Raw genomic sequence first — 26898 nt, 5'->3', positions numbered from 1 at the left:
TGATGGAGTAGACAGGGCCTGGCAGGAAATAGAGCAAAGAAAACCAGCCACAAGAGTCTCTCTTTTGTTCATTCCAAATTTGTAAGCATGGGACATGCGGCACCCTAGGAGAGACTCCAGGAAGTGGTGGACAAGGCTACTGCCCTTCAAGACTGAGGATTCACCAAAATGGACAAAGCAGGCATATCTGGAACATACACAAACATTCTGGGGGGAAAAAAATCACAACCTGTGATAAGAGGTGGGTTAGGTTCTTGGGGTGATTGTCACTGAGCAAACCAGAAGTTTCCTGTGTCAGTCTTGGAGACTTTCATAGTGGGATATTCTATAATGGAAAGAGTGCTAGCAGGGTTTGGGAAATAGTAGGCACTGGGAGATGTGGAAGGGCTGGCAGTTTGAAAAGTTTGTAGATAGAAGGCAGCAGGCCAGTGGCTCTGGAAAGAGTCCACGAGAGGGGGATTTAGGAGATGGGAGGCTTTCCCGGCAGCAAGTCCATAGAGTAGTGCTACAGTGTGTATGTGTGTGTTTACATTGATGCATCAAACTGGCAGGCTCTCCATGAAGAAAAGTCTTAGATTTTCACTGTTCCTTTATCTCTGTGAATGAGGCTTCAGTCCAGGCAGTGAAGCATAAAGATGAGTCAGATCCTGCTCTCAAGGATCTAGAAGTCCAAAACAGACAATTGGCCTAAAGACAGATATAATGAACATACAGCTGAATAGACAGTGCTGTGAGGGCCTGGAGACTTAGTGGCCAGAGGCCTGGGGAGAACCAGAGTGGCTTTAGGAGAGCTGTTTGAGTAGAGCCTTGAAAGGAAGCTTGAACATGAGAAGGGAGGAAGGGCATCCTAGGCAGAAGGAATGGCGTATGGAAAGCAGGGACTGGAGGTGGAGGGTGGATCTGGTGTATTCAGGTTTGATGAGTTCGGTGTACCAGAGATGAGCCTGAGGGACTACACTGGTGCTGGATTTTTGGAGAGTTTGAGATGTCAGTCTGTGGAACTTGGAGATGCTCCTGCAGGCATCAGATTCCAACAGAAGTTTCTAAGCAGGGAAATAGCATGCTTAGATGTGTTTTTTTGTTTTTGTTTTTTTTTCTCCTGGCAGAATGTGGACAGTGATCTGTAGGAGGAAAGAGTGGAAATGAGGAGATCAGAGATGGTCAAAGCTGAACTTGGGTGGTCACAAGGAAGATAAGATGGGGGAAGAGTCTAAGTCAAAGGTGGTTCTGGCTGTTGTGGAATTTGTGGTGGCAGAATGAGAAGCTGAGACTGACTTCAAGATCACTGAACATTTAGGGAGGCCTGGTGAGTTTTTGTATGAGTGGAAGTCTGGAAGAAGGAGATAATGAATTCTTGTCTTAGGTATGCTAAACTTCAGGTATATGCAGATTTCCATTTGGATGTGTCCAGTTGGCAGTAGGAAATAAAGGTCTGGCTCTCAGGAGGGGTGTCTAGACAAGAAACCAGTGGGGTCATGCAAATGAGAAGAAAGGAGTTGAAGTGGTGGTGTTGGTTGAGGTTGAGATAACTCAGGAAGCTGTGAGAGGAGAAACAGAGCTGGAACCTTAGGGGGAATGCCAGCCTTTACAACCAGACAGTAGTGGGAAAACCTAGAAAAGCAAGCAGAGAGGGAGAATAATCCAGGAAATTCCGCTACTTTAGAGACCCAGGGAGAGGCAGAATGTCAAGTAAGCAGTGTCACCTCCATCCAGTCTTTGCCCAAATGTCACCTTCCCAGTGAGGTCCTCTGCAACCGTCCCCATTTAAAATGGTGCCACTCAAACACAGCTCGCCTCCTTCCCCTTCTTCTTTTTCTCCATGGCACCTACACCACCTGTCATACCATGCTGTGTACCTGTGTGGGTTTGCAAGGCTGCTCTCCTTAGAGTGTCAGCTCCATGAGGGCAGGGCTTTCTGTCTAGCATACAGTTGGGCCTCCTATGTTTGTGGAATGAACAAGGTCAGGTGTGATAAGAGATGAGCATCTTATGTTGGATATCAAAATATTGTGAAGCCTGTGCAGAGCACACCAGCTGTGAGAGATGCCAGAGTGCAAGCGGTGTGGGAGTGAGGGGGGCAGCATAAGCAATGGAAATTGGGAGGATCATTAAGTCCTACAAGGAGTTTGGGATGAACACTAGGAAAAAGACTGGGCAAGAACTAGAAGGGGTGAGGGACTGTTTGAGTTTTGCTCTCTTGTTTACGTTGATGAGGAAACTTAGCTGGGAATATGGAGAGCTTTGGGTGGGGGGTCAGTTGTTGAGAGACAACTGATGAAAGACAACTTTCTCTCCCCTGAGAAAGGGGAGAAACAGAATCTTTTTAGTTAAATTCGGAGGCCAGGCCTGGGAGGGAATGCTCACACAGGGCCTCTCTTTGCTCTATGAAACCAAAATCTCTTTTGGCCTCTGGGATTGAAGGAGGCACAGGGTAGTGATGGGACAGGAAAGGCCACGGCACTCCTGCCATGAGATGCTTCTCATGTCTGGTCCAGGAGGGAGACGGGCTCAGAGTCCCCAGTCCGATGCTGCTCGGGTTTGAGGCTCCCACGGGAGGAGCCCATGGTGGACTTGAATAATAAGAATAAGGGGGTGCAGGGTGGGATAAAAGTGTCAAGCCTAAAAATGCCCCCGGGAGTTTTACTATTTTAAATATTTGCTAGGCGACTTACGCGGGCAACGGGCAATTTAAAACGGTGTACACTGCAAACAGCGCGGTAATGGGCGCCACCACATTGGATAAACTCATTACTCAGGGAGGTGTATGTGTGTACGCGCGAGGGTCCGCACACGGCCCGGGCAGGCCTGGGGTGAGGGCGCGTGGAGAGAGAGGAGGGATCCCGGGGGCTACAGGGAGGAGGTGAAACGAGTTGCGGACGCAGCTGGATCCGGGACGTGTGGACTTAAAGCACTGACGGGCATTTCTACCAGATTCCCGTTATTTCCTGGATAAATTCTTCATTTGGGACGGTTTTGCAGCCCGGCCTCGGCAGCTTGGCCTCTGGTTCCCTCTGCTGAATGGCGTCAGATGGCGCCCCCTCCCTCCGTTCAGCCGTCCTGAATCGGGCCTTACCGGGCTCCCTTCCAAACCCAACGCGCCGACTGTCACCTCGAGAGGCGCCTTCCACACCCAGCGAGGTTAAGAGCTAAACATTTTAACTCTACAAGGAGTCGTAGGGGCTGCGAAACGGCCACCTCTGGACGGGATCTCATTTTCCGGGAAACAAGAATCCTGGCTCGGGGGCCGGCACCCGGGCCCTCGAAGCACGTGCGCCGCCGGGAGGCCCAAGTCAGTACCTGGAGCAGGTGGGAGCCCAGTTCGCGGCCTACGTTGTCCAGGGGGCTGGTCCTGCTCGAGTGGCCCCACGCTTCGCCGAGCCCTGTGGAGACACAGAGACACCCTTAAAAGACGCACTCCGACCCGGCTGGCGGTTTGAGACTAGTTTCGCGGTTTTGTCACCCAGGCAAGCTTGCACACACGACCCGATACCACCCGGGCTCCCTCCCCACCTAGACCGCAGGGACGCGAGAGGGTAAATGACGGCTCTGCCCGCTCAGCTTCTAACAGGTTTAACAGAAGTGAGACTCCCTCTCGCTCTGCTCGACCAGCCTGGGCTTCTCAGGAAGGGCAGGGTCCTGGCTGAGCGCCCCTACCCCGCCCCCCCTCACAAGTGGCCGAGTTTGGGGACAGTCTGTGCCCAGAGGGGCCCCGACACCACCAGAGTGATAACTTTGGCGTAAGTTCACTAGTGTGCTTAGATGGGCGAGGGACACTATTTCCCACCCCAAGTTTCATCACCCTTATCAAGAGGCCGAGGGTGTCCACCCATCCAGCGAATACCGCTGCCCGCCGGGAACGACCTGAGACTGCGGCTTGTCCTGGTGGGCTTTCTGATTGGCTGCGGGGCTCTCCAGCCATTTTCCCTCCCTGGCCTCTGACTTTAATCCCCTTCGGAAAAATCCGTTTGCTTGCGGATGGCTTCCAATACCAGCTGCCCTCCGCAGTCCTGCCTCTGCCTTTCCTTTCCACGTCCTAACCTCAGCTCCCTCCCTACTCCAAGAAAAAGCTCTCTGAAAGTCACTTATTTTCAGGTGCTAACACCGTCTTACAATATTTTCGTTCCCTTTTGGACGTAGAGAATCATTCCTCTTCTCTGCTTCCCAGGTATCATCTATTAACAAAGACTGCCCCTTCCTCTCCTTGATGCTACCACGTTTAGATCTTTCCAGGCTTTGCCACACATCATTTCTCCGGTGATGCCTAAAAAATAAAACTCCCTGTATGCCCGTGGCTGATTTTTTAAAAAATTAATATGGAATCTGCTATAGTACCTGTTTTCAGGAAGAAAATGAAAAATAAGGCAGAAGAAACTTGCCAAGACCGAGGTTACACTACTTATGGGAAATATCTTTTAACAATGTTGCTGCTGAAATTAGTGTAACTAGGTAGTTAAATTCTTTTGTGCTTACACGATTAAACAAGGTTAAACGTGACCAAAAAATGGGGGGGGGGTGATTTACTGCATTACGGGACAAATCACTATGAAGTACCCAATGACAAACACTCGCATTGTAATATGGGGGTGGAGGCGGATCTTGCAGAATAAAACGCGGAGTCGGACTCCTGAAATGTGTTGGCCAGGAGCTGCTTCCGAAGCTAGCGATCAAAACCCTGGTAACGAGTAACCGTGAGCGCCCCTTAAGCTCGAATCGGGTCTTTCTGGGTGTTTGCACATTTAAATAAATCTAACGATCTCCCCACAGCTCTGCAAACACTGATGTTCCCCGCCTCCCCCCCGCCTCGCCCGGACTCCTCTCCCTCCCTCGCGTCTCGGCAACCCCTCCTGATTCTTTAGCCCGCCCCAGTTTTCCTCCCCAGAGTGACTCCACTGCCCTGAGCCCTGTGGTCCCCCTGGACCGTGCGGGAGGTCCTCCGCCACAGCCGCCTGTACACACCCCTTCGCCTTGTCACCTTCCCTTCGCTCCTCCCGTCTCAGTCAAGCTATCCTCCTTGGTTTCTGGCACGACCTGTTCATGTTTTCATCCCGGATCACACCTACACACCCAGAAGAAGCGGGGGGAGGGGTTAGCCGGGGAGGCCGCACGGGGAAAGGGGAAAGGATCTTGCTGGGAAAGCCCGGGACCAGCATGGCGCTGACCCTTGGACACCGCGGGCCCAGCCGAGGCCTGAAAGCCCAAAGCTTCGCTGGGGCGAGGGGCCGGGCGCTCGGGCGTGCAGGGAGCTGGTCGCGGCCGCCTTGTGTCTGGAATCCCGTCTTCCTCAGCTCCCGGAAGAGTGCGAAGCCTGCGCCTGCAGCCAACACAGGTCTTTATTCTAAAATTATGAAGGTCCCCCCACAGCGGCTGGGGACGCCGGGGAGCCGCCTCCCGACCCAGATCATCCGAAAATCCCCCGAGCTGGGCTCAGGGTTAAGTACTGGTTCCGAACTCCCGGCGCCAGCCTTGGCTGGTTGTGGTCTCGGGCTGCGGCCTCATTAGTATGCGCCTACGAGGGAAAAATAAGACTTACCGGCAGGTTAATAAGCAGCCGGGCCGGGCGCAGGGTGACAGGGGCCTCCGTCGCCCTTTCCTGTACCCGCCCTCACACACACCCCCACCACCACCTTTTAAGGAACCTTTTGCTTTCACCGAGCATCGCCTTCTCTTCTGTTCCCGGTTGAAAGCTCCGTCACACGGTTATGCCTGGGTTAATGTTTTATAAGGGACTGGCTGCCCTCGTCTACCTGCCGAGCTTTCCTGACCTAATATCAGGGCTGAGCTCTCCAGTCAGCCTGCCCAGGACACCTTCGAAGCCCTGCTCATGGGTTTCACCTCCCGAAAAGCCCCGAGTGGGCTAGAGACCCCTCTCCCTGGACCCCCTCACCTTCTGCCTGCAGTGACGCGCTCCCGCACCCCATTTCAGTTGGCGAGGGGGGTAAGCTGAGATTTCGTTTCTGCACTTGACCTACCGCAGAAAATTCGCAAATCCTTTGATTGTCTGTTTAAAATGAGGAGGAAACCAACTCCCTTTGCGGCAGGATTACAGTGGGAACAAGATCTAAAGATTCTCTTGTAATTCGGTGAGGCCGAGAGAACGGGGGTTTTGCAAAGGAGAAAAGGAGCTCTGGGAGGGAGGCGATAACTAAATCGGGTTTTAGACGAAAGGATTTTCCCCAGCTAAAGTGGCCAAAGACAAAAGAAAACATAATCTATTTTGGAAGATTTCCAAGATATGCCACATTAACCTTAGCAGATAAATTTTGCTTCTCCCCGCCCCCCTCCTCCCTTAAAGTCTGGTTTATCATATTTACATAAGTAGTATCAGAAGGGATGTATCTATCCTGGATCTAAAGGGCTAGCTCACATTTCACGTGAAACCCCGGGCGAAGTTTCACTGTTGCTTTACCCTCAGTGCTCGGTTGAGCCATTTCCATTTAAATACCCCCTGACCCAAGGATTACCTCAATGGACTGACTGCACGGTTTTTGTAATTTCCTGAAAATGAGATTTCGATTTATAAAACAAGAAACCAATTAGTAACCAAATGAGGCGAAGTAGATCCACTAAAATTGACCTAATCCCACAGGCACAATTTAGGCCCGTTCTTGGCGAATGAATGATGAGCCCCAGTCTAGCGTGAGCTCAAAGCATCATCCAGCTGTGTTATTGCAAGCAGCAAAAATAAATTGATCGAGCTTTTCCTTCGGAATGAATTTCATACCCTTGACAAAATGTAGATTACAGACCTGGCATCATTGCCTCCTTCACTCAGACAGGAAGAGGAGGAGGAGGAGAGCTTGTTCTACTGTTCTTTTTTTTTTTTTTTCTCTCCTTTAATAAACACTATACGTGAACAGAAAGGTGTCCTCCTTGTTGTCGTTCCTGGGAACCTTCTCTTGGATGGATCGCGATGTGCCCTTTAGCCAGTATGGGGTTGATGGGGGAGCTGTCCCATGACCTGGCGACAACTTGGTGACTGAGACGGGCAAAGCCCTCCGAGACCGCGCTCCTAACTTCTGGTCCGGGGGTGGGGGGGGGGGGACTTGTCTCAGCCACCTGGTTTTTCCACAGGGCCTGCGCGTGCTCACTGAGAGCTCACTGTCCAAACCTCCCAAGCCACAAGCAAGCGGCCTTCGTGTTAGGGAGCCGGGAGCCTGGGCGGCTGGGCTCCTTGGGGAAGGTCGGGCGCGCTTAGCCGAGGCCGAGCGCCTGGAGCGGTCACTGGGCAGGAGGCCGCTTCGCTCACCTAGGCGCACCCACGCCTACCTCGGACGCCCGGCGCGGCCTTCTGGGCCACCTGGCGGGTGTGGCCGACCTTCCGAGGGCGTCGGTGGCCGCGCGGGGCCGGGCTTTATCCCGTGCGGCGGCCTGGCCCCCACCGTGCGTGTGTACCCTGCCCTCCCCTGCCTGCCTCTGAGACCCCCAGCCGCACCGGGGGGGGGCGTTTGGCGGGCGGGGGATCCGCTGAAGTTAGTGTGAATTTGGGGTGGAGACCGACGGTCGCTGCACTGACTCTCCCTCTGCGCCCTCGTAGTGCCCCGGCCCCGAAGCTAGGGCTTCCCGGGCAGGGCCTAGCCCCGAGAAAACACGTACTGCAGGAACGAGGGACAGGCAAGGTTCGGCCAGGTGCCAACTAACCCGTGGGACGAACACGCACGAGGGGTTGACGGTAGTGCTGCGAGGCGGCTGAGAGCGGCAGGCGGTGTCCACTCAAGACTCCGGGCCTTCGAGGGTAGCCTGACAGGGCGTCCGAAGGCCGGCGCGGGCGAGGCAGACGGGTCTGCCCAGCGGCGCGGGCCTATCCCGCTTTTGTTCCACTTGGCGGTCGAGACTCGACAGACGCACAGCGGCCCCTCGGGCGGGATCTTGGCTTAAGTTTTAGACGAGGACCGGGCCTCGGGGCAGTGGCCCGCGCAGGACGAGGCACGGCGGGCGCACGGGCGCAGAAGCCCTCGCGTCCAGGGAGGGAAAAGACCTGGGCTCGCGCGGGGAGTGACGAGACGCCGTGAGGAGGCCGCGAGCAGGCTCACCCTCGGCTGCGGCCATCGGCGGAAAGGCGGGCGGGTCGCGGGCCACCACCGCGGGGCGAGAATGGGCCGCACGGCGCCGACCTGGCCGGCCGGCCGCGGCCTACATGCTTCTCCCCTCTGCGTGCTGCGGGCCCTGCGGGAGGCGCGGCGGGGGCTTCGACGAGGTCGCTATTCCCGGGCTGGTCCGAGCCACCGAGGTCGAGTGACTCCACGCAGGAGCCGCCTGCCCGAGGGCTCTACCCTAGGAAGAAGCTTTATTCCTCAGTTCTCACACACTGTTTTAGTGTTTTCTGATTCGCAGGCCCACTGCGAAATAATTGAGGATCCCCCGTCCCCACGAAAAATTTAAAATTCCGTGGATCAGAGACTGGCACTGGGTGAGCAGCTAAAATCAAAAGGTTTTAGTTGGGTCTAAACCTCATTCTCTTGAGAAATACCTGAGCCGACAGATAGAGAAATGAGGCGAGAATCCATAGGTTCGAATTCTGTGTCCACGTTTGTAGCTGCAAAAGCTGGAAGCTGCAAAGATCTCCCCAGAATTGAAAAATAACTCCCCTAGAAATCGGATTTGTCCTCTGGAAATTTAACCTGATTTTAGCTTCAGACAGGTGATTGTACCCTGCCATATCTTATCATACCCTGTTTTGTAGTTTCGTTGCTGTTGTTGTTATTGGTTTTATTAGTGATCATTCCCTTTTCAAAAAAAGTACTTTTTTCATTGATCTGATCTATAATTTCTAGCACATAAATCTGCCTTGCAAATGCTCTGCATGGAGTTTAGTTCTGCACTCTACATTTTAAGTCAACATCAAAACTGGAATTAAAAAGAGAAAACCAGCGTGGAGCGTAAACTGTGCTTGAAGGCGTTTAAATGAGAAAAACTTCTGTAAGAAAATAAACATGGAAACCTAATGCTCAATCATTTCCCCAAGCAGCAAGAAAAACAGCTTTAAATCACCCGTCCACGTGGGAAATGGGACCTCTTTTTCTCTTTCAGTTCTTGGCCTCAAAAAAATATAAGGTGATTAAGGATTTCAATCTTGAGGTGACTATTACAGAAAGTGTTTGTGGAGGTTTGTTTAACCATCCTTGTCCTTCCAGCCTTTGTAGAAACTCTCTTTCATACACAGCTACTAATTTCAATTCTGTCATTATTTTTATTTTCCCAAGACACCTTGACAATGAAATAGTAGTGATGTTACCAAGATTCTGAATGGCCATAGATTTGAAAACATCTGATCCTTTCAAAGGTTATTCTGCAAGTCACTACGCCCCTAGTCAAAACTATCTTATATCTAAATAACAAATATATATATTTTAGTTGAATTTACCCTTTTTTGCACACAAATAAAGTCATATCATCACTTTTTTTATCCTGCCTTTTTGGTTTTGATAACACCAAAGACATACATATCTAGATGTGCCAATTTTTTCCTTGCAAGGCTATTTTAGAATAGAATATGTTACCACCTGGGAGATATGCAATTCTAATGATTTCTAATGACAGTGATTGTACCAGAGTTTTTGTTTTTACTATGAAATCTCCAATCTAATGCTTTATTCCTAATTATTCCGAGCACCCACAGCCCATTCATCTGTTCCCTCTCTCTCTCTCTCTCTCATTTTTCCCTCAACAGCTCAATTTTATCTACTCAGATAAATAAAAGCTGAAGTTTGCTCCCAGACAAGGAAGCTGCTATCCTAGGTGGGGAAAACTGTATTCAGCAAATGAGGGGGGAGAAAATTAAGGATTTTTAATTTTTTTCACATATAAGTATGGAAATATTTCTGTTTTAAGTCTTTTAGAATTACAGGGTATTAAAAATAAAATGTAATATGAGCAAAAACAGTGGAGTTTTACAGTCATTTTTATGCCTGTAACTAAGATGTCACCAGATTTAGAAGTATTTTAGATTATATACCTTGCACACTCCATGTTACATATGATAGCAGGCTTACCATGATGAAATAGCTACTTTCATCCCACCCTTAAAATTTTACTGAAGCCCTACTATGTGCTAAGATGGTGTTAAGACAGATATGAAAATGAACTTCATTTCAAACAAATTCTTTCCCATTTCTCAGCACTAAAAAAGTTTACCCCCATATAAAGTGCTCAGTTTCCCCCACTGCCATGGACCCACTCTTGTCCCCACTTCTGCCGTCAGTCAACAGCTGAACCCAAACTTCGCACCCTCTGCAGGTTGTGCTTGGCTCTGCGGGCTTGTGATTATTTCACTCCTTTTAAAAACTGTTGGTTTTACTGTTTGTTGCTGTTGTCCTTTAATATTTTAAAGGGCTGTGTCTAGGGTTTTGGACTTTTGAAGCTAATCTATCCTCAAAATTAAAACCTCATCCCTAGGAACCAGCTGTCCGGATGACCCTGTCTAACTCACCCGGTGGAGGCTACGGGTGAGTTATGAGCTCAACAGTAGCTGGGGAAATAAATGATGTGCCCAGAGTTCACACATCGTCCATCCCCTCCTCCCCATAAACCCACACGCATCCACAGAAGAAGGGAGAGGAAGGAGGGGCCCGGGGCCCAGAGCTCCGAAGGAAGGTGAGTGGGGCTGCAGAAAGTACAGTCGCCTTTAAAGTAGCCACAGGGGACCGGCCTGGGCACCAAGGGGACTCCAGCCGGAGTCTTCACCGGCGCTCTTTTTAAAAATAACGAGAAGTTGGCTAAGAGAGTTTACTTTTCCTATTTATTTATCACGCAATTTATAATTTGTGGGGTTAGCACTTAATTAAACAGGAAACCTTGCTCTCTTTAAAACAAAAACAAAACAACGAGAATCAGCCCGATTCCCTCCGGCCGCGCCTGCCCGGGGTCTGCACGACACAAACGAGGCCCTGGCCTGGCGACTCCCCGGGCGCTCTGTCCCTCTCTGTGCCCGCCGGGGAAGCCGACCCTCTATTCTCTTCCTCCGCGATTACTCGCAGCCTCACAAGCAGCACCATATGCTTCTTCTGATCAAACAGCGAGCGACATCGGCACCGATAATTGACGAGACCCGCTAGAAATCACGCAGAAAGGGAGCCCACTGAGACCGCAGGGACTGACAAATCACTGCTAATAATCCTGTTAGGAACAGAGCGGCCAGCGGAGTTCGCAATAGCTTTATTTTTATAAAGTAGGCGCTGACAGTATAAAGACAACGAGATCTCTTTTTTAAACAGAAGGCAATGTAGCATAATAGTAATTTTCCCACCAGCAATTCTCAGCACAGTTTGAATGGGAAATATGGTTTTTAATATATGTTCCCCCTCCTTTTTTTCTTTCTCTTTTTTTAAAACTTTTCAGGTATGTTAGGTTTTGATTCCTCTCTTCCTGTGGTTTCGAGGCTCAGATGAGATTGTTCAAGGAACTGCTTTAAGACAAAATGACCATACTACTATTTATAGTTTTGGGGTAAAACCGAACTATAATTTGGAAGTTTTCCTTTAGTGCCCCTGACTAATATGAGGACGTGTTTTGCAAGATTTTGATTCAGATAATAACTTTTAGTCAAGATGAAGCAAAGTGAAACTCAAAGCCCAATAATGATTATCTCCCCCCATTTCCTTAAAAGAGAACAACAAACTCCAAACATCCAAAATCAACAATAACATAAACCTCTCTTTGTCACATAAGAAGTTCTGGTTTGTAAGTACACAGGGTTCCTTCTCTTGAATTTTTGTTTGTTTAGTATTCTCTACATTTCCAAATCCTCCTCTCCCAGCAAAGACATATCTAAAATATTTTTAAAAATCTGTTTATGTGTTATTTGAATGTGGGTAAAGGAAAGGATGGGGAAATAGAAGAGTCCTTCCCCTAGGGAGTATAAATGGTTTTATACAGGACAGTGTTCTTTCAAGGCTACTCTGTCCTCACACAATGAATCTTGATAATCTAAATACACATTTTAAACCATGTCAAAAGCTCAGCTATTCTAACTTCTAGGCCTTATGAGACAATTTTCCCAGGGATCCATTTGCCAACCTACCAGCTAGCAGATATTTTCTAAACGGGCTAGCGATCTTAATTCAATCTTATATCTTAGAGAAAATATCAAGCCCAGAGTTGCAAATCACCAAGTCCCAGAGTTAGTTTCGGAATCTGTGAACAACTCAGAATAAATTTGCTAGAAGCAGTCAAGAGACTGGGTAAATTCAGGACATATTTGTTCATGAATATGCCTGCTCTTCATCTGCAGGATTACTGACATATAGAGAAATTAGTATCTGCTTTAGCTAGCTCCATGTACATGGGTGTATCTAGACATAACAAAAATACAAGAAGTTAGAGATGTTCCTGCTCTCTGCTAGATACAATTCTAACAAGAGGAATAAAAAAAGAAAGTCATGTTTGGATTAGTAGTACTTTCAACTGAGCTCAGTATCTAAGTGTTGACAAAAGCACTGTTGAGCTGCTTCCCAATCAAACATATCCGATGGACTGAAGAGAAAGTATTCATGGGGAAGTAGAAAGAGCCACGGAAAGGCAACAGAAATTCTAAAGGCAGAGAGGTCCTTAGTTAAGTAGCCATGCTAAACTTCCCTTCGCAGAGAGTGTGTGTTTAAGTATGAATGTACTTCTCTGCCCGGTGGCGTAGGCTCATTCACTGGCAGATCCCGTGCCCCTTCTGCCTTTGAAATTCCATCTGAGCAAAGTCACTTACCTTCTGGGAACACTACTCTCATTTTGAGATAGCTGGTGGTGAGCCTGATTATGGATGCTTTGTCCAGTTGCGAGGTGATAGCCGAGGGTAAAGGCAGTAATTTAGCCAGTTCATAAAATTCACTGTTTTCCTTCTCCCTCCTAGTCCGGGCAGCATTTTTGGACTTCTCTTTCATCGTGTCTCGTTCCCCCTTTCTTCTTACAACATAAGTTCCACAGATTCATCCAAAACCAAAAATAAACTTTCAATTAGAGATCATATTTGGCAAAAATATAAAGCATACTTTGAATGACGAGACTGAAGTCTTTGCTTCAGTGTTTTGGTGGCAGTAAAAGACCAACGCGGCGAACAGAAAATTTTTTCTTTAAAAATATGGGATGCGAGTAGAGGAAAGTTGCTGATCCACCGCAGGCGATCTGGGCAATCCTAGGCGTCGCTGGGTATCAAATGCCGGGGGGACCTCCGAGGAGCTAGCCTTTTCTTCGGTTCCGCGCTGCGAACCCCGGTTCTCGGGAAATCGACATAATAATCCCCGACGTTTGCTTTCAGTCCCGCGGCCGTTAGGGTGGCTCCAAGCCGCTTTGGGAAGAACAGGAATGCCGGACAACTCTTTCAGGCCACTGTGAAGACAACAGCATCAGAGCGTAAGAGATCTGCGGCTCCACAATCACTCGCGCGCTCGCCCCAATTCTGAAAAATGGCCGGGAAGGGCCTCAGCGCGCCTCAGCTTTCCTCGCCGGGCTCGGTGTTTTGGTTGGTTGGTTGGTTAAGATTTGGAGAAATCAGCAGCGAGACTGAGTCCCCTGCAAATAACGCTCCCATTCTCTCACCCCCGTCAGACACATTCTCCAGCCCCCTGGGAAATTGCCCAAACAACAAAACGCAGATTTTGCAAGACCCTTAGGAGCCCCTCAGCCGCCGGTCCCCGTGCCCCTGCCCAGGCCAGGCGCAAGTCCCAGGAAGGCAGGTTTCCGCAAATCACAATTCCTCCACAGCGCTCGGGCACCTTTCCGTCCCCCCACTTTGGCAGGTCCGGAACTTGGCTCTCTAACTTGGGTCTCAAGTCTCGGGGATTCCTCAAAATGTAGCACTTACACATCAAGTCCCTCAGGACTGCCGAGGAGGCGACCCAGCGCTCTCCCTGCCCAGCAGGGGCGGCAACACGCCGGGCACGGCTGCGCCAGGTTAACAGGTGGCACATTCGCGACAGCCCCTCGCAGGCACCGGGGGGCGGGAGGCGCCCGGCCTCTCGCCCTCCGCCGTAGAGCTGCGGGCGCCGATGGGCGGGCGCAGGGCGTGTTCCGCTTCACCTACCTTCAGTCCCCGCTGGCAGCAAAGCGTGCGCAGGCGCCCACCTCTTAATTGTACTCATGCCTACCGTCCAACTAAGCCTCTCCTCAGGCCTCTCTGCCTCCCACCCGCAGAGAGGAGCAGAGCGTGCCCTGGCTCTCTCTTCTTTTCTTGGTCATGAATTGGGGGAGGGGTGTGTGGCAGAAGGAGGGGGATGCGGGCTTTGGGACGGGTGAGGTGGTTTTAGAATCCTCCTCCTCGGTAGTTACTACGAAGCCAGTATTATTCCTGACTGGAAGCCGAAAACGCCCCCCTAACTTCTTAATGGTTTACGGGGTTTAGCTTCAACTTCACTCCCGGCTTCCCTCTCTCCCGCCCTCCCCTAATGCCACTCACAAACCTCCTCGCTTCTGATTGGCCCGGCGCGTCCCGGGGCGCGGCGCTCATTGGCCGACGGAGCTGAATGACGCGTGCACGCACCGCGCCTCCCCCCGGCGCACCCCCGCTGCCGGCTCGCTGCCTTGCTACCCGCGCGCGCAGCGCTCCTCACGAGTCGGGGGCACCGGTGTCTGCGCTGCCCGGCTATAGCAGCTCCTACTTTCGGCCTCCCGGGCCTTGAGGGCGACGTGCAGGATCCGCGCTCCCCGCGCTCCCCGAGGTTGAGAGTCTGTGCACTCAGCCCCGAGCGCCGGCCCCGCAGTGCTAGGGGCGCCCCAAAGCTGTGGGCAGCGGCCCCTGGCCGCAAAGGTCGGGCGCGGGGGCTGGGTCGCCCGGCAGGCGAGGCAGGAATAGCCCAGGCTGCGGGCGATGTTCGCCCAAAGGCCGACCAGGCGGCCGCTCCCTTCCCGCGGGCAAGTCGCGGGGCCCACAGCGTGCACGGGGCCGGTGGGTTATGTTTTCTTTGGGTTATATTTTCTTTTTCGCATTTCTCTGAAACCACGGCGACACCGAATGCATCGCCAGAGAGGATAAATACACCCGTATTTAAATTAATCCCAAAGAGGAGCGTCTTTTCGGAAATGGGTCTAATCTAGGCGCTGATTTGTTCACGGGAGAAAGCTCAGTCATGGAGTTTTCCTATGGGGAGCAGATAGGGGACACTAGGGGAAAAGAGGTTACATTTCAGGCCAAAATAGAGTTAGAGTCGTTGATATAAAGTATCTCACAATAATCCGTTACCTTAAACGTGAGCGAAGAGTTTTTGTTGGGTTTTGTTTCAGGAAACAAAAGTCCAACATGAATATTCCTTACAGAAGGGACACAGTCTGCACGAATGAATCTGCAGCATTTACGATCCCTTACAGGAGCCGTTTAAACAAACGCTTGTAAGTACTATTGCTGACAAGTTATATTTAAGAGAACCTCTCATTTGAATCGCCTTCCCTGTCATCTGAGGATAGAAAACAGCGACGGGAAGAAGTTCACTCGTCCCGGAAGACAATTATTGCTGCTTGCGAATCACTCCCTACAGATGCGATTCCCTGCTTGGTTTTGGTGCTGCTGGTGACTACGATTCTGCTCTTGGAGGTCGACTTGGAGGCAATTGTTTCATCAGCGGTAAAAGAGTGAGAACACCAGTCATGTTGCACTCGTCTCCTCGTTGGTGGCGCTGATTGCCTCCAAGAAAACATATACTCTGAAGAGGGGTGTGTGCCATCTTGCTGATATTCGGAACAACTTTGAGTGGTTGTTCAAAAATACACACATCTGCCCCCTCCTTGCCGCCCGATGGCCGTAAGCTCGAAGAACGACAATGGGAGCGTCCTCGGGGTATTTACACATCTGGGAAACACCTGGCAGGAGGAGGTGGTGAACGTTCTGGACAGAAAAACAAAACAAAACTTTTTTGAAAAAGAACTAAATATAGAGATGTGGTAGGTGTTCCAAAACTGGAATCCAGCAAATGGGCTCTAATCTAGAAGGAGGAGTCATTTCCCCAGAGGCTGTAGCCACTTAGAGACCCGGCTCTGGGCGGTTCAACCACCAAGTAACGCACTCTTAACAAGAGATGAGTAGGAATAGAGAGAGAGATGTACTGTGGCTCCCTTATACACAAGATTGCAGAAAGACCAGATAAGATCAAGTTGACCCCTGCAAAAAAAGAGTGGGGGGCGGTTGTTTGGAAAGGTTGAAAGAACCTTCCTGAGATCCTTCTTTCTCCCCACTCTCCCCGCCCCCAACCTGGACAGAACTTAGGGGTAATATGGAGCAGCCAGGCGAAGCAATGACCCTTCAGGGGTAAGAAGCAGTTTTCTCTTCCGACTGTTCTAGAAAGGATGTCACTTAAGTCGGCGGTTACTGTAAACCCTATCTCTACTTCAAACAACATGTAGGTGTGTTGGCGCTTTGCTGCGGTCTGAAACCCTTGGCCGTCGCAGGGGCTCTGGGGGATCAGGCAGTGCACGCCTCCCATTACAGGGTGCGTTTTGCGCCGAAGAAATGTAGTGTTTTGCCTTCAGCAGCAAGATGAGTATGGAAGTCTTCACACCAAAGGTGACGTCCTGGGGGTGGGGGCCAGGAGGGCTGCTCCAGTGTCCCAGTGAAGCTCAGTAGTCGATGAACTGGGAATGTGTCCTTTAATAAACAAAGTGAATGCGCGGCCAAGTGGTGACGGCCCCCTCACTAAGTCCTCCGCACACAACTGTCTGAGCCGCGTTTACCGAGACAGTGAATTAGCATGGCGACGTAACACCTGTTTTTCTAATCTTTGAACCCCGGCTGGAGCGGGAACGCGGCTCCGGCACTCCCCCGCCCGGTGCCGGCCCCGGCCTCGCACCCTCCCGGAGACCCCGCCCGCGGCCCCGCGCGCACCACGCCTGTAGGGGCTGGAGCCGGGACCTCGGGAGCCTCCCACGTGCTCCGAGAATCGCCTTTCGCCTCTAGCAGGAGAAATTTTAAACGAATTTCTTGAGGCTTAAGAGGCTAATCCTACCCACCTCTTTGCCAATGTAAGGGGAAAAGCCCCAGAAAGGAAAAAGCCGGGCACACGCGACCCACCAACACCAAACAGGAACCCTAGGAGAAGCTAGGCCGTCTCCTCCTTGCGCGGGTGCCTCAAACTGCAGCCCTCTGGCGATCGGGCACTGTCTACGCGGTCCTAACGCGGGAAGAAACCGGAGCCGATCTATAAACAAACATCCTCTTCCTTCCCACGCCACACACCCCCTTCCCCAGGAGAGCAAACAGCCCAGAGAGGCCGCGACATCGCGCACTTGGGAGTCTCTTCCTCCTCCGAGACGACCCTGGGTGCTGCCCACATGGATGCCGCCCTCCGCGGGCCTGGGCGCCAAGACGTGCAGAGGTCCAGGGCTCAAGCTCGCGGGGCGGGGGGGCAAGGCGTGCCCACAGTGGCGGAGCCGAGAACCTACACGCCTGTGCGTGCGGAGTCCCGCGCGCTCTGAGCGCCCAGAACGAAAAGGAGGGTCCTCTGAGGGCCGCCCGTCCGCTCCCAACGTCGCAGTCTAGAGAAGCTGAGTTGGGTTGTAAAAGAACGAGTGAACGCCCAGAGGAATTCCGGCGCAAACCAGCGAGCCGGTTTCAGCACAGAGGCCCCGACCCCTGCTTCGGGCACAGACCTCTATCCTATCTCTGGTAACTCCTCCCTGAGCCCTGCTGCTTTAAAACTAGAGTGATCTGTCTCCCACGTCGCCCCCGACCCGTAACACTTAAAAAAACGAAAACAAAAACAGACTGCTAGGGACGCACACATGCACTTTTACACTCTTGTATATCACATATACACAATTGTACAAAGCACACAGGCACAGATTTTATTCAATGGCCAATGTCAGGATGACGGATGTATTTATATTCAAGATGCAAAATCTGAAGGTGGTCACTTCAATATCTCTGTGTGTTATATCCAGATGTTCACTCTCTACGAGTGGAAAGGAGAATTTACCTAGGGAAATACTAATGTCTAGGGAAATACTAACATTTTTCTTCTTCCATGTAAGTGAATCCTGTTCTAGCCCCATTTTATGACCACATTTAGACGTTGTGATGTTGAGGCAGAAACAAGGGTCCCTTATAACTTTAACCCGGGCGAGTCTGCTAGAAAACAAAGTCTAGGGGCATATTTAATATTTTTTAAATTACTGTAAATATTACTTGTTTGATTAGGAGGTTTGGGAAAGTATACATTATTTTATGACAAAACAAAACAGCTCTCTTCTGAGGTATTACTTCTCAGGTGCCTGTCTGAATTGACCATTAACATGTCCAAAAAATTAGCTTCAGTGGTTACACACTGAAGAAAAGAAAGGGAGGGAGGCAGAAAGGAAGAAAGAGAGAGAGAGAGAAGGGAGGGAAGAAGGAAGGAAGGAAAGGAAAATATTCCAACTTGAAAAATGAGAGTGGCAAAGGCAAGTAAAGATTTTATATAGTTTCTCTAAATATTCTGGATAATATTTTCACCCAGATTTTGAAATTGTAGTCTAATATAACCTTGAATTGGTCGCTGAAAAACAACAGTGCTTCTTAAACTGTGCACACTTTTAAAGAACTGAATGATTCAAACATTAACAGTAGCTGAAAAACTCTGACCTGCGCATTCTGAGGACAGGAGCGGGTGGGTGACTGCGGCTCAGACCGCCGGCACATTTTACACTTTTCCTTTCTAGAAATAGAGCTGTGGATGGTGTGTGTGTATAATTCAGCAAAGCAGGGCCCAGGAGCACAAATCGGGGTGTGCAAAAAGCTGAAGATGAACGTTGGTTTGCGACTTGGGGTTGAAAGACACTCTGATTCCGAAATCGGTTTCCGATTTTCAGGCCAAATCATGCTCTCGGTGCGCTGCTGGAGCGCACGCCAGGCTGGGGCGCGCGAGTGGGTGGCCGGGACGTGCGGGGGGCGGGGGTGAGGAGGCGAGGTGGCCGGAAGGGGGCGGAGAGGCGTCCGCGGCCTCGAAACGGGTGAGGGGCGTCAGAACTGGGTGGATCCAGAGGGCTTGTGCTTCACTGTCTTGCTTTGAGAGCCTTTGGATTAGGTTTCTGGAGAGTTTCCCCTTCCCTGAGGCCCAACTTTGAGTCTAGTTCCTGGGATCAGTGTGCCCTGGGATTGTGCCGCGAGCGCCTGAAAAGGACCCCCTAGCCCTGCACTCTCTAGGCGGTGAGTGCATTCTCGGGAGGCGGATGCCTGTAATCCTTAAACAGATGACGGGGCTTCCAGACCTGGCTGAGCGCCGGGGTCCCTTAGGGTGCAGTTTTCAGCGGAGCGCAGCTTTTAAATATGGACCTCGGGCTCCATTCTGATTTAGGAATCGGAAATCCCTGTTGGACTCTGGGGTTGGCATTCGTAAGGTATGGGAGGGGCGGGGGTGGTCCGAGCACCAGGCAGCTCCGCGAGCCGCAGAAGCAGGGGTGAGAACAAGCTCTAAGAGAGGGGTGCGGGCGCCGCCTCCCACTGCGCGGTGAAGGCCGCCCGGACCTCCCTCCCCGCCCTCCCCCTCCCCCGACTCTGCGGCCTAACTCGGCTGGGGCGCCTCCAGACTGAAATTTGGAAGAGCTGCCGCCCGTTCCTGCCTTCCGGCGTCACCGCAGGATCCCGGCGAAGTATTGTACCTCTGTGTTCTGGGACGGGGACCAAGTGCCCCTGGCTTCTGGGGCACACTGGAGTCCCACTCTAGCTGGCCTCATCACCTCTGCGTCCTAGGACTTGGGGATCTGCCCTTGAAAGTCTGGGCATCCTTGCTCCTAGCTGATGGTTTTGGAAATTGAGCCTGCATGGGAATTGCCTGGAGAAGCCTGTGAAAACACAGATTTTCCTCACTCCCAGGGTTTATGATTCAGCAGATCTGGGATGGGACCCAATAATTTGCCTTTCTAACAAGTTCCCAGAAGATACTGATGCTGCCAGTGAGGGAACCACTGCTGCCACTTTGAGAACCGTTGCTTCTGTCTGCCTTTTCTCAGCTTGTCTTTGGAGAAGTCAGTCAGGAGGGAAAAGATTTAAAGTGAGAGTCCTACTGTAGGAGCTTGGGCATATGGCATAAAATAATATGACTGTCTAGTTGAGGTCCAGGGGTGAGGCTCATGGCTGTGAAGATGGGTCCTTCCTATCTCTTTAAGAAAGAGGACAGTGGCCTCACAATGAGGGAGAGGAGGTGGGGGAACCCAGCCAGGCCAGCCTTTGAGGGGGGGTGGTTGGCCTCCAAAGGGCAGGAAAGTGCTCAGAGCACCGCCAGAAGGTTCCAGAGTTCCAGGGTTCTCACTGGAGAAGAAGTCCAGGGGGCTTGGGGCAATCCACCTCGGGTAGGACACGTTGGAAAAATAGCAGATAAGCTATTGGTTCTCCTTTTGGCCTTGAAATCATTCCCTAATTTTGCCAGAGTCCTTGAGCATAAAGGACCCAAGATGTGTGTGGTGTTGGTGCAGGGGAACTGTCCCTGGAGGAAGAGGCCCTGGCTGGGCCCCATAGCCTCCTCTTCAGTGGCGCGTGCTCCGTCTCGTGCAGGGCCACCTTGGGACAGTATGACTTTGTCAGTCTTTGGACGCTTTTGTCATGTTTCTATGGGCCCCTTCCTCCATAAAAAATCCTAAAGATTATATTTTACAATTGGGTTGCTGCAAAGACTAGTGTAATTCTGCCTGAATTCATTATCATATATTCATTAATCTTAGATTTATTCTTTTCTTCTCTTTTGTAAAATAGATTAGAATAAAAACATTCTGTGGGCTCCTGAAACTATCATGGGCCCTAGGTCCTGTACCTGTTGTGACAAATGCTGCTCCTAGCACACCTGGGAGGATGGGGATGCTACGTGTGCCTTCTCCTGGCTGCGGCTCCTAAGCCTGGAAACCTGGAGAGAGGTTTGGGACCAGGATAGCCCCACTCCTGGTGTAAAACGGGTCAACTCCTCCGTGCTCACACTGCAGAGTCCCTCCACCCGGCTTCAGTTGTGTCTGAGGTATGACCCTAAAGCTGGGTGGAAAATCCAAACAGATTAAGTTACCAGCACCCTTTCTTATCTTAACACCTGGCCTGCTTCACGTTTTTTCCTCACCTGGATATCCGATTATTAAGTGAAATCCAATTTTAAAATGCTTTGCAAACCAAGCAAATGCATCCTTTGGTTGCCAATCGGTGTCCACTATTATGCAACACTATTTATGTTCTTATTATATTTCTAGAGTTGCTTTAGGTGTATTCAAGCAAACGTTAGGATTGATACTTTTACACACTGTCCTGCACCTTGATTTTTTCCATGACAACTTCCTCATCCTTTCTTTCCTAAACATCTGTAAGCATTCTATTTTAAGAATATATCAGTATAACTTATTTAACCTGTCACCCACTGAGGGCCTTTAGGTTGTTCCCTATCATTGCTACTACAAGCAGTGCAGCAATGAACACCGTATACATGTCGGTTACCTGTGTACCCGTGTAACCACAGGACAGACTCCCCAAAGTGGAGTTGCTAGATCAAGGGTATGTGCATTTGTCCTCCTAATAGATATTGCCACCCTGCTCTCCACAGAAGTTGTGCCCATTGACACTCCCACCAGCAGTGCACGAGGGGGGCTGTTTCTCCACAGCCTTGCAATGAAGCGCATTATAACCTTTTTTTTGGCCAATCTGATAGGTGAAAAAAACTCAGTTTACTTTTAATTTGTTTTTCTTTAATTATAGAGGTTGAATATCTTTTCATATGCCTAAGGGCTTTTCAAGTTTCTCTCCTCTTGAATTGTCTTTCCAGAAACATTTGAGGATGGGGCCCTCTTGGCTCTGGACAGGGTTAAGGGCCCTGGGCTGGAGGAAGAGCTGGGACCTGGCTTTTAATGGAGGTAAGGGTTTCTTGAACCCCTGGGAGAGAGCTCACCAGAACTCTGGGAAGTCAGAAATACAGATTCAAGGTTCCGGAGTCATCTACCGACACTTCCCCCCACCCCCATATGAAATATTCTTTAGTGCAAAACACAGAAGATAAATATGCAAATATAATGTGAATGTGTCTTCATCCAACTGATCTCCTGACTAGTTATCTTCAATTGTGTCGTACGTATGTTAAAATAGTGGTTAATTTATGGATTCTGTATGCTTTGAAACTCAGTTGTCCCAAGTTGATATTTGAACCGTTTTTGTATTTTACCTACAAACACATGGAGACTTTACCACAAAAACAACTCAAGCAGGAACATACGCCAGCCAATCACATCTCAAGATTTAAGCACATAACTTGGAGGAACAAGGGGACAGATGGATCCTGGCAGAAGTTTCAGAGGAAAAACTTGTAATGATCTGGTTAAGAATCTAAATAAAAATGGTACATAGGAGAAGGGAAGACCAGTGTGCTGCAAGTGTGCAGCCTGCCTGCCGTAGTTTAGATCTGCTTTGATGTTTATTTTCACTCCCAGAGATCTGACAACTTGTTTGTGAAGGTAAATGTCATATGATAAGCTACTGTATATTCTCCCTGAATTATCAGAAGTCATGTGATGGCAATGTGACTGTCTTCCTCCAAACCAGACAGCAATATGAATGTATGTTAAAGCTGATATTAACACTCCTTAAACTTTTAAATTTCTGATTAATTTTAGGGCTTGAGTATATAAGAATTATAACATCGTTTTATATCAAATTACACCACTCCCATCCATCTGTCTGTGTGTCTGTCTCTCTCTCTCTCTCTGCCCCTCTTCCCTCCTCCCCCCCGTAAGAAAGACATGATAATGAAAAACGATTCCAGCAGGAGGATCTGGTTTAGAAACAAATGGGTTCCATGGCAACTCCTGACTCCACATGACTTCTAATAACTGGCATTTCGGTTGGAAACTGTCTATGCGCTATTGTGTCCAATGCTGGTGTTTTATGTGGGGTTTTCCCTACTCTACATCTCAGAAATGGGGTCTTAACCTCCAGTTTCATGAATAAGCAGCAGCGGCAGCAGCAATATGTCACCACCTGTAACCATAATGTGGCCAGTGATTTGTCAAGTGTTTCTGGTTCCAATTTTCAGACTAGCTGACAGAGATAAACACAGAATGAGAAATGTCCAGAGCTGGTATCCCATAGTGTGGAAAATCTGGGAGCTGTGTTCCACTGCAAATTGACAGAGAGAGTCAAACGTTCTCATTCAACTTGAGAGAATGCGTGCCTCAGGTCCCCGATAGCAAGTCATGAATGGAGTCTGTGAGTCACAGACCACTGCACTGAAAAGGGAAAACTAAACAAGGACAAAAATAGCCTCATTAAAGGAAACCAAAATGGTCTGAGCTTGTCCTAGAGCTGAGTGACCTGCTGATCTCCCAATGAGTACTGGCACCGTCACAGTGACAAAAAAAGAAACTTGTAACAGGATGGGTTTGTAATACGTTGTGCCTGAGTGTTTTATAATTTTTACTGTGACCCAGGAAAAAAATTGTGTCACAAATGGATCAGGTGATTGCTCTTAGAAACTGCAAGTCAATGATGGAGTCAGTGCAAAGGTCAGAAGGAGCTGAGCTTGTGTACCTGAGCTTGGTCTAGAGCGTCTGAGTCCAGTTCCGGAGCTTGTGCCCCACCTGGGCAGGTCAAGATTGAAATTCAGCCAGGACTCAGTCCTATGTCCTAGCCAGGGAGGATAGATACCTTTTTCTAAGTTGCACAAAGGCGCTATGTAGAGTAGCTCTCACTTGGGCTAACACTGCCCTCCTTGGTGATTCTAGGCTATGTGACACCTGTCAAGGAATGTTTATCACGACCCTTGCAAATCATCATGCAGAGGTTTCAGTGGTTAACCCCAGTTGCCAGTGCTGGTCAGAGCAACCAGCAAATAATGGTTTACTCCAGGGGAGTATAAGAGTAGAAGTGACACAGCAAATTTGTTTAGTGAGGGCATGTTCCAGGCAAAGTAGGGGAGTGTAAAAGAAAGGTTACGGTGATGAAGAGAAAGAGGGGAACACGTGCACGTGGGAAGCACCGTGGGGAGAGTTTGTCAAAAGTGTTGACATCGACATGCACGAAAAGTTTTGAAATCTATTGGCCAAATTCAGGGGGAAAATGCTTTAAGGTAGCTGAATGTGTTTATTTTAAAAACTCTATTTACTCAACAATACATTTATGCATTTTAAGGTAACTTTTGAAAAATCACACTCGTTTTGAGTAATTTGAAATTTGAGGAAGGGTATAAATCACCATAGGCCCAGAATATTTAATAGTGTTATTAACCACCAGTTATCCAATGGCCAGCAATGCCATAGCTCATACAGAACCTTCACATCTTTCTAGAATGAGCTGACACCTGACCAAGGAGACAGTGCAAAGGAAGCACCTGTGCAGTGAGGAGAATGTGAAGGGCACTCGGTGGAGGAGATTCTCATTCACTCCATGATTTCAGGACTTCCCTGGAACCTCTGTGAATTTGTAATCCTCAGCATTCTTGTGAGGAAGGGGACAGATGACATCTCTCCAAGTTTCCAAAGGGAAGGCTGAAGAACAAATCTGAGTAACTTCCCCAGAACCCCACAGGAATAATGTTCACCGGAGTAAGTATTTCCAGATTTTCTTTCAAAAAGTGATTGAAACTTTTAGAACACGATCCAGTAAAAAGGGGTGACGTGTATTAAAGATAAAGAGAGTAACCCAAGGGACAAATATCCCCACGAAGTCGAGGAAGCAGAAGCATCTCTGGGCTGAAAGAAGAGGAGCTTACTAGCTGGCCTGGATTTCTTCTTGAAATTTTTCTTAACTGTTCATTTTGAACTAATTATAGACTTATAGGAAGTTTCAAAGAATGGTACGGGGAAGTTCAGCGCACCCCTCTCACTCTCACCCAGCCTGCCCCAATGTTAACAGAGGTTATTCAAGCTTCTCCAGTTACGTATGCACTTGAGCGTGTGTGTGTGTCTGTAGTCATATGCAGTTTTGTCACATGTGTAGCTTAGTATAACATCAAGACACAGAGCTATAACATCGCTATAAGGTTCCCTCACACTGCCCTTTACAGCCACACCTGTCCCTTTCCCCTGCTCCCATTCTTAAACCCTGGCAACCAATAATCTGTTTTCTATCTCTATAATTTTGTTATCTCAAGAATGTTATACAACTGGAACCCTATAATATGTGAATTCTGAGATTGGCGCTTTTGCTCAGCATAACTCCCTTGAGGTTGATCCACGTGGTTACATGCACCGATAGTTCATTCCTTTTTATTGCTGAACAGTATTCCATGCTATGAAGCTACCATAGATTGTTTAACCATTCACCTACTGAAGGGCAGTCCAGTGGTTTCCAGTTTTGGGATGTTATGTATAAAGCCACTATGAACATTGGATACAAATTTTTATGTAAACATGTGTTTTCACTTCTCTGGGATAGATGCCCAAGAGTACAACCTCTGGGCTGTATGGGAAGTCCATTTGTAAGTTTTAAAAGAACCTGCTAAACTATTTTCCAGAGAGAGTGTACCATTTTACATTCCCACCAACAATGTATGAGTGATCCAGTTTCTCCATATCCTTGCCATCATTTGATGTTATCATTATTTTTTATTTTAGTCATTGTGATAGGTCTGATACCATTATGCTGTTAATTTGCATCTCCCTAATGGTTAATGATGTTGAGCATTTTATCATGTGCTTGTTTGCTATCTTTATCTCCCTTCTGATGAAATGTCTGTTGATGTCCTTTGGGCATTTTCTACTTGGATTCTATGGTGCTTTACTGTTAGTTTTGAGAGTTTCTGTATGTATTCTATGTATATAAACCCTTTGTTGGATATGTGATTTGCAAATATTTTCTCCCCAAATTGTCTTTTCATCCCCTTTCTAGGGTCTTTCACATAGCAAAAGTTTTAGATTTTGATAATGTCCAATGTTTCCACCTTTTCTTTCTGAAACTTATTTTTCAATCCATAGCACAACATCATCCATTAGGAAATGCCTCAGTGTCAAAACCACACCTCTGTGAAGCTGTTTCATAATTGCAACAGGGGGATGAATGGCAATTCCAGTTCCACAGATATTTATTAAGCATCTCTGGTGTAGCAGCTACTGCTCTGTGCACTCGGGATTTTTCAGTGAACAAAATAGCAAAGATCCCCACCTATGGGGCCGTTCCACTCAGATGGGGGGAGATAAACCATGATAAAAAGTTACAGCTCAGGTAAGAGGTTTTAAGTGCTGAGGGAATAGAAAAAGGAGAAAAGAGGACAGGGATCCAGAGGGGGCGTTTGCAGGATCAAGTAAGAGGGTCAGGGTGGCTCTGCTGAGAGGGCGCAACCTGAGCTGACTTGAAGGGGGGTGAAGGAGTAAGTCCAGCGATGTCTGGAGGGAGGGGACTGCTGGAGCGAAGACCCAAAGTGGGGGGCACGCTCGTGGAATAGCAGGAGGTCGGTGTCTGGAGCAGAATGGGGTGCAGAGGGGAGAATAGAGGATAAGCAGCAAGACGGGCAGATCACGGGGGCCGTGGAGGCCATCATGAGGACGTCACTGAGTGAAGGCGGAGCCACACCATTTGACTTGGTGTTAGCAGGGTCACTCTGGCTGCTGTGTTGACGACAGATTGAAGGAGGCCAAGAGCAGAAGCAGAGAGATGTGTAGGAGGCCACACCGGATCCAGGACAGAGATGACAGTGGCTTCCACCAGGTGCTAGCAGTGGAGATGGTGAGAAGGGCTTGGATTTTGGACATATTTGAAGGTATATACAACAGGACTTTCTGATGAACTGGATGTGGGAGAAGGAGGGAGAAGGAAGCCTTGGAGGTTAAAGTTAGAACATGGGATAAAAGTGACCCAGAGAGGGCTTCCCTGGTGGCACAGTGGTTGAGAGTCCGCCTGCCGATGCAGGGGACGCGGGTTCATGCCCCGGTCCGGGAGGATCCCACATGCCGCGGAGCGGCTGGGCCCGTGAGCCATGGCCGCTGAGCCTGTGCTTCCGGAGCCTGTGCTCCGCAACGGGAGAGGCCACAGCAGTGAGAGGCCCGCGTACCGCAAAAAAA

General features: G+C 49.4%; 1 protein-coding gene across 1 annotated transcript in view; it reads right to left on the bottom strand.

The window, feature by feature from the left end:
* Window positions 1–14320, bottom strand: part of SIM1 (SIM bHLH transcription factor 1) — a 72365-nt gene extending 58045 nt beyond the window's left edge. The window contains exons 1-3 of the mRNA XM_027089776.1: window positions 14006–14320; window positions 12692–13311; window positions 3298–3380 (exon numbers count right to left, since the gene is read on the bottom strand). Coding sequence (XP_026945577.1) covers window positions 3298–3380; window positions 12692–12866 — 258 coding nt within the window. The 5' untranslated portion in view covers window positions 12867–13311; window positions 14006–14320. The remainder of the gene's footprint in view (window positions 1–3297; window positions 3381–12691; window positions 13312–14005) is intronic.
* Between the last annotated feature and the right edge of the window lie 12578 nt (window positions 14321–26898).

The sequence above is a fragment of the Aethalodelphis obliquidens genome, unplaced genomic scaffold (assembly GCF_003676395.1).
Source record: "Aethalodelphis obliquidens isolate GAN/ISIS:26980383/991018 unplaced genomic scaffold, ASM367639v1 scaffold3, whole genome shotgun sequence".
NCBI classification, from domain to species: domain Eukaryota; kingdom Metazoa; phylum Chordata; class Mammalia; order Artiodactyla; family Delphinidae; genus Aethalodelphis; species Aethalodelphis obliquidens.
This window is presented reverse-complemented; position numbering and strand designations above follow the sequence as displayed.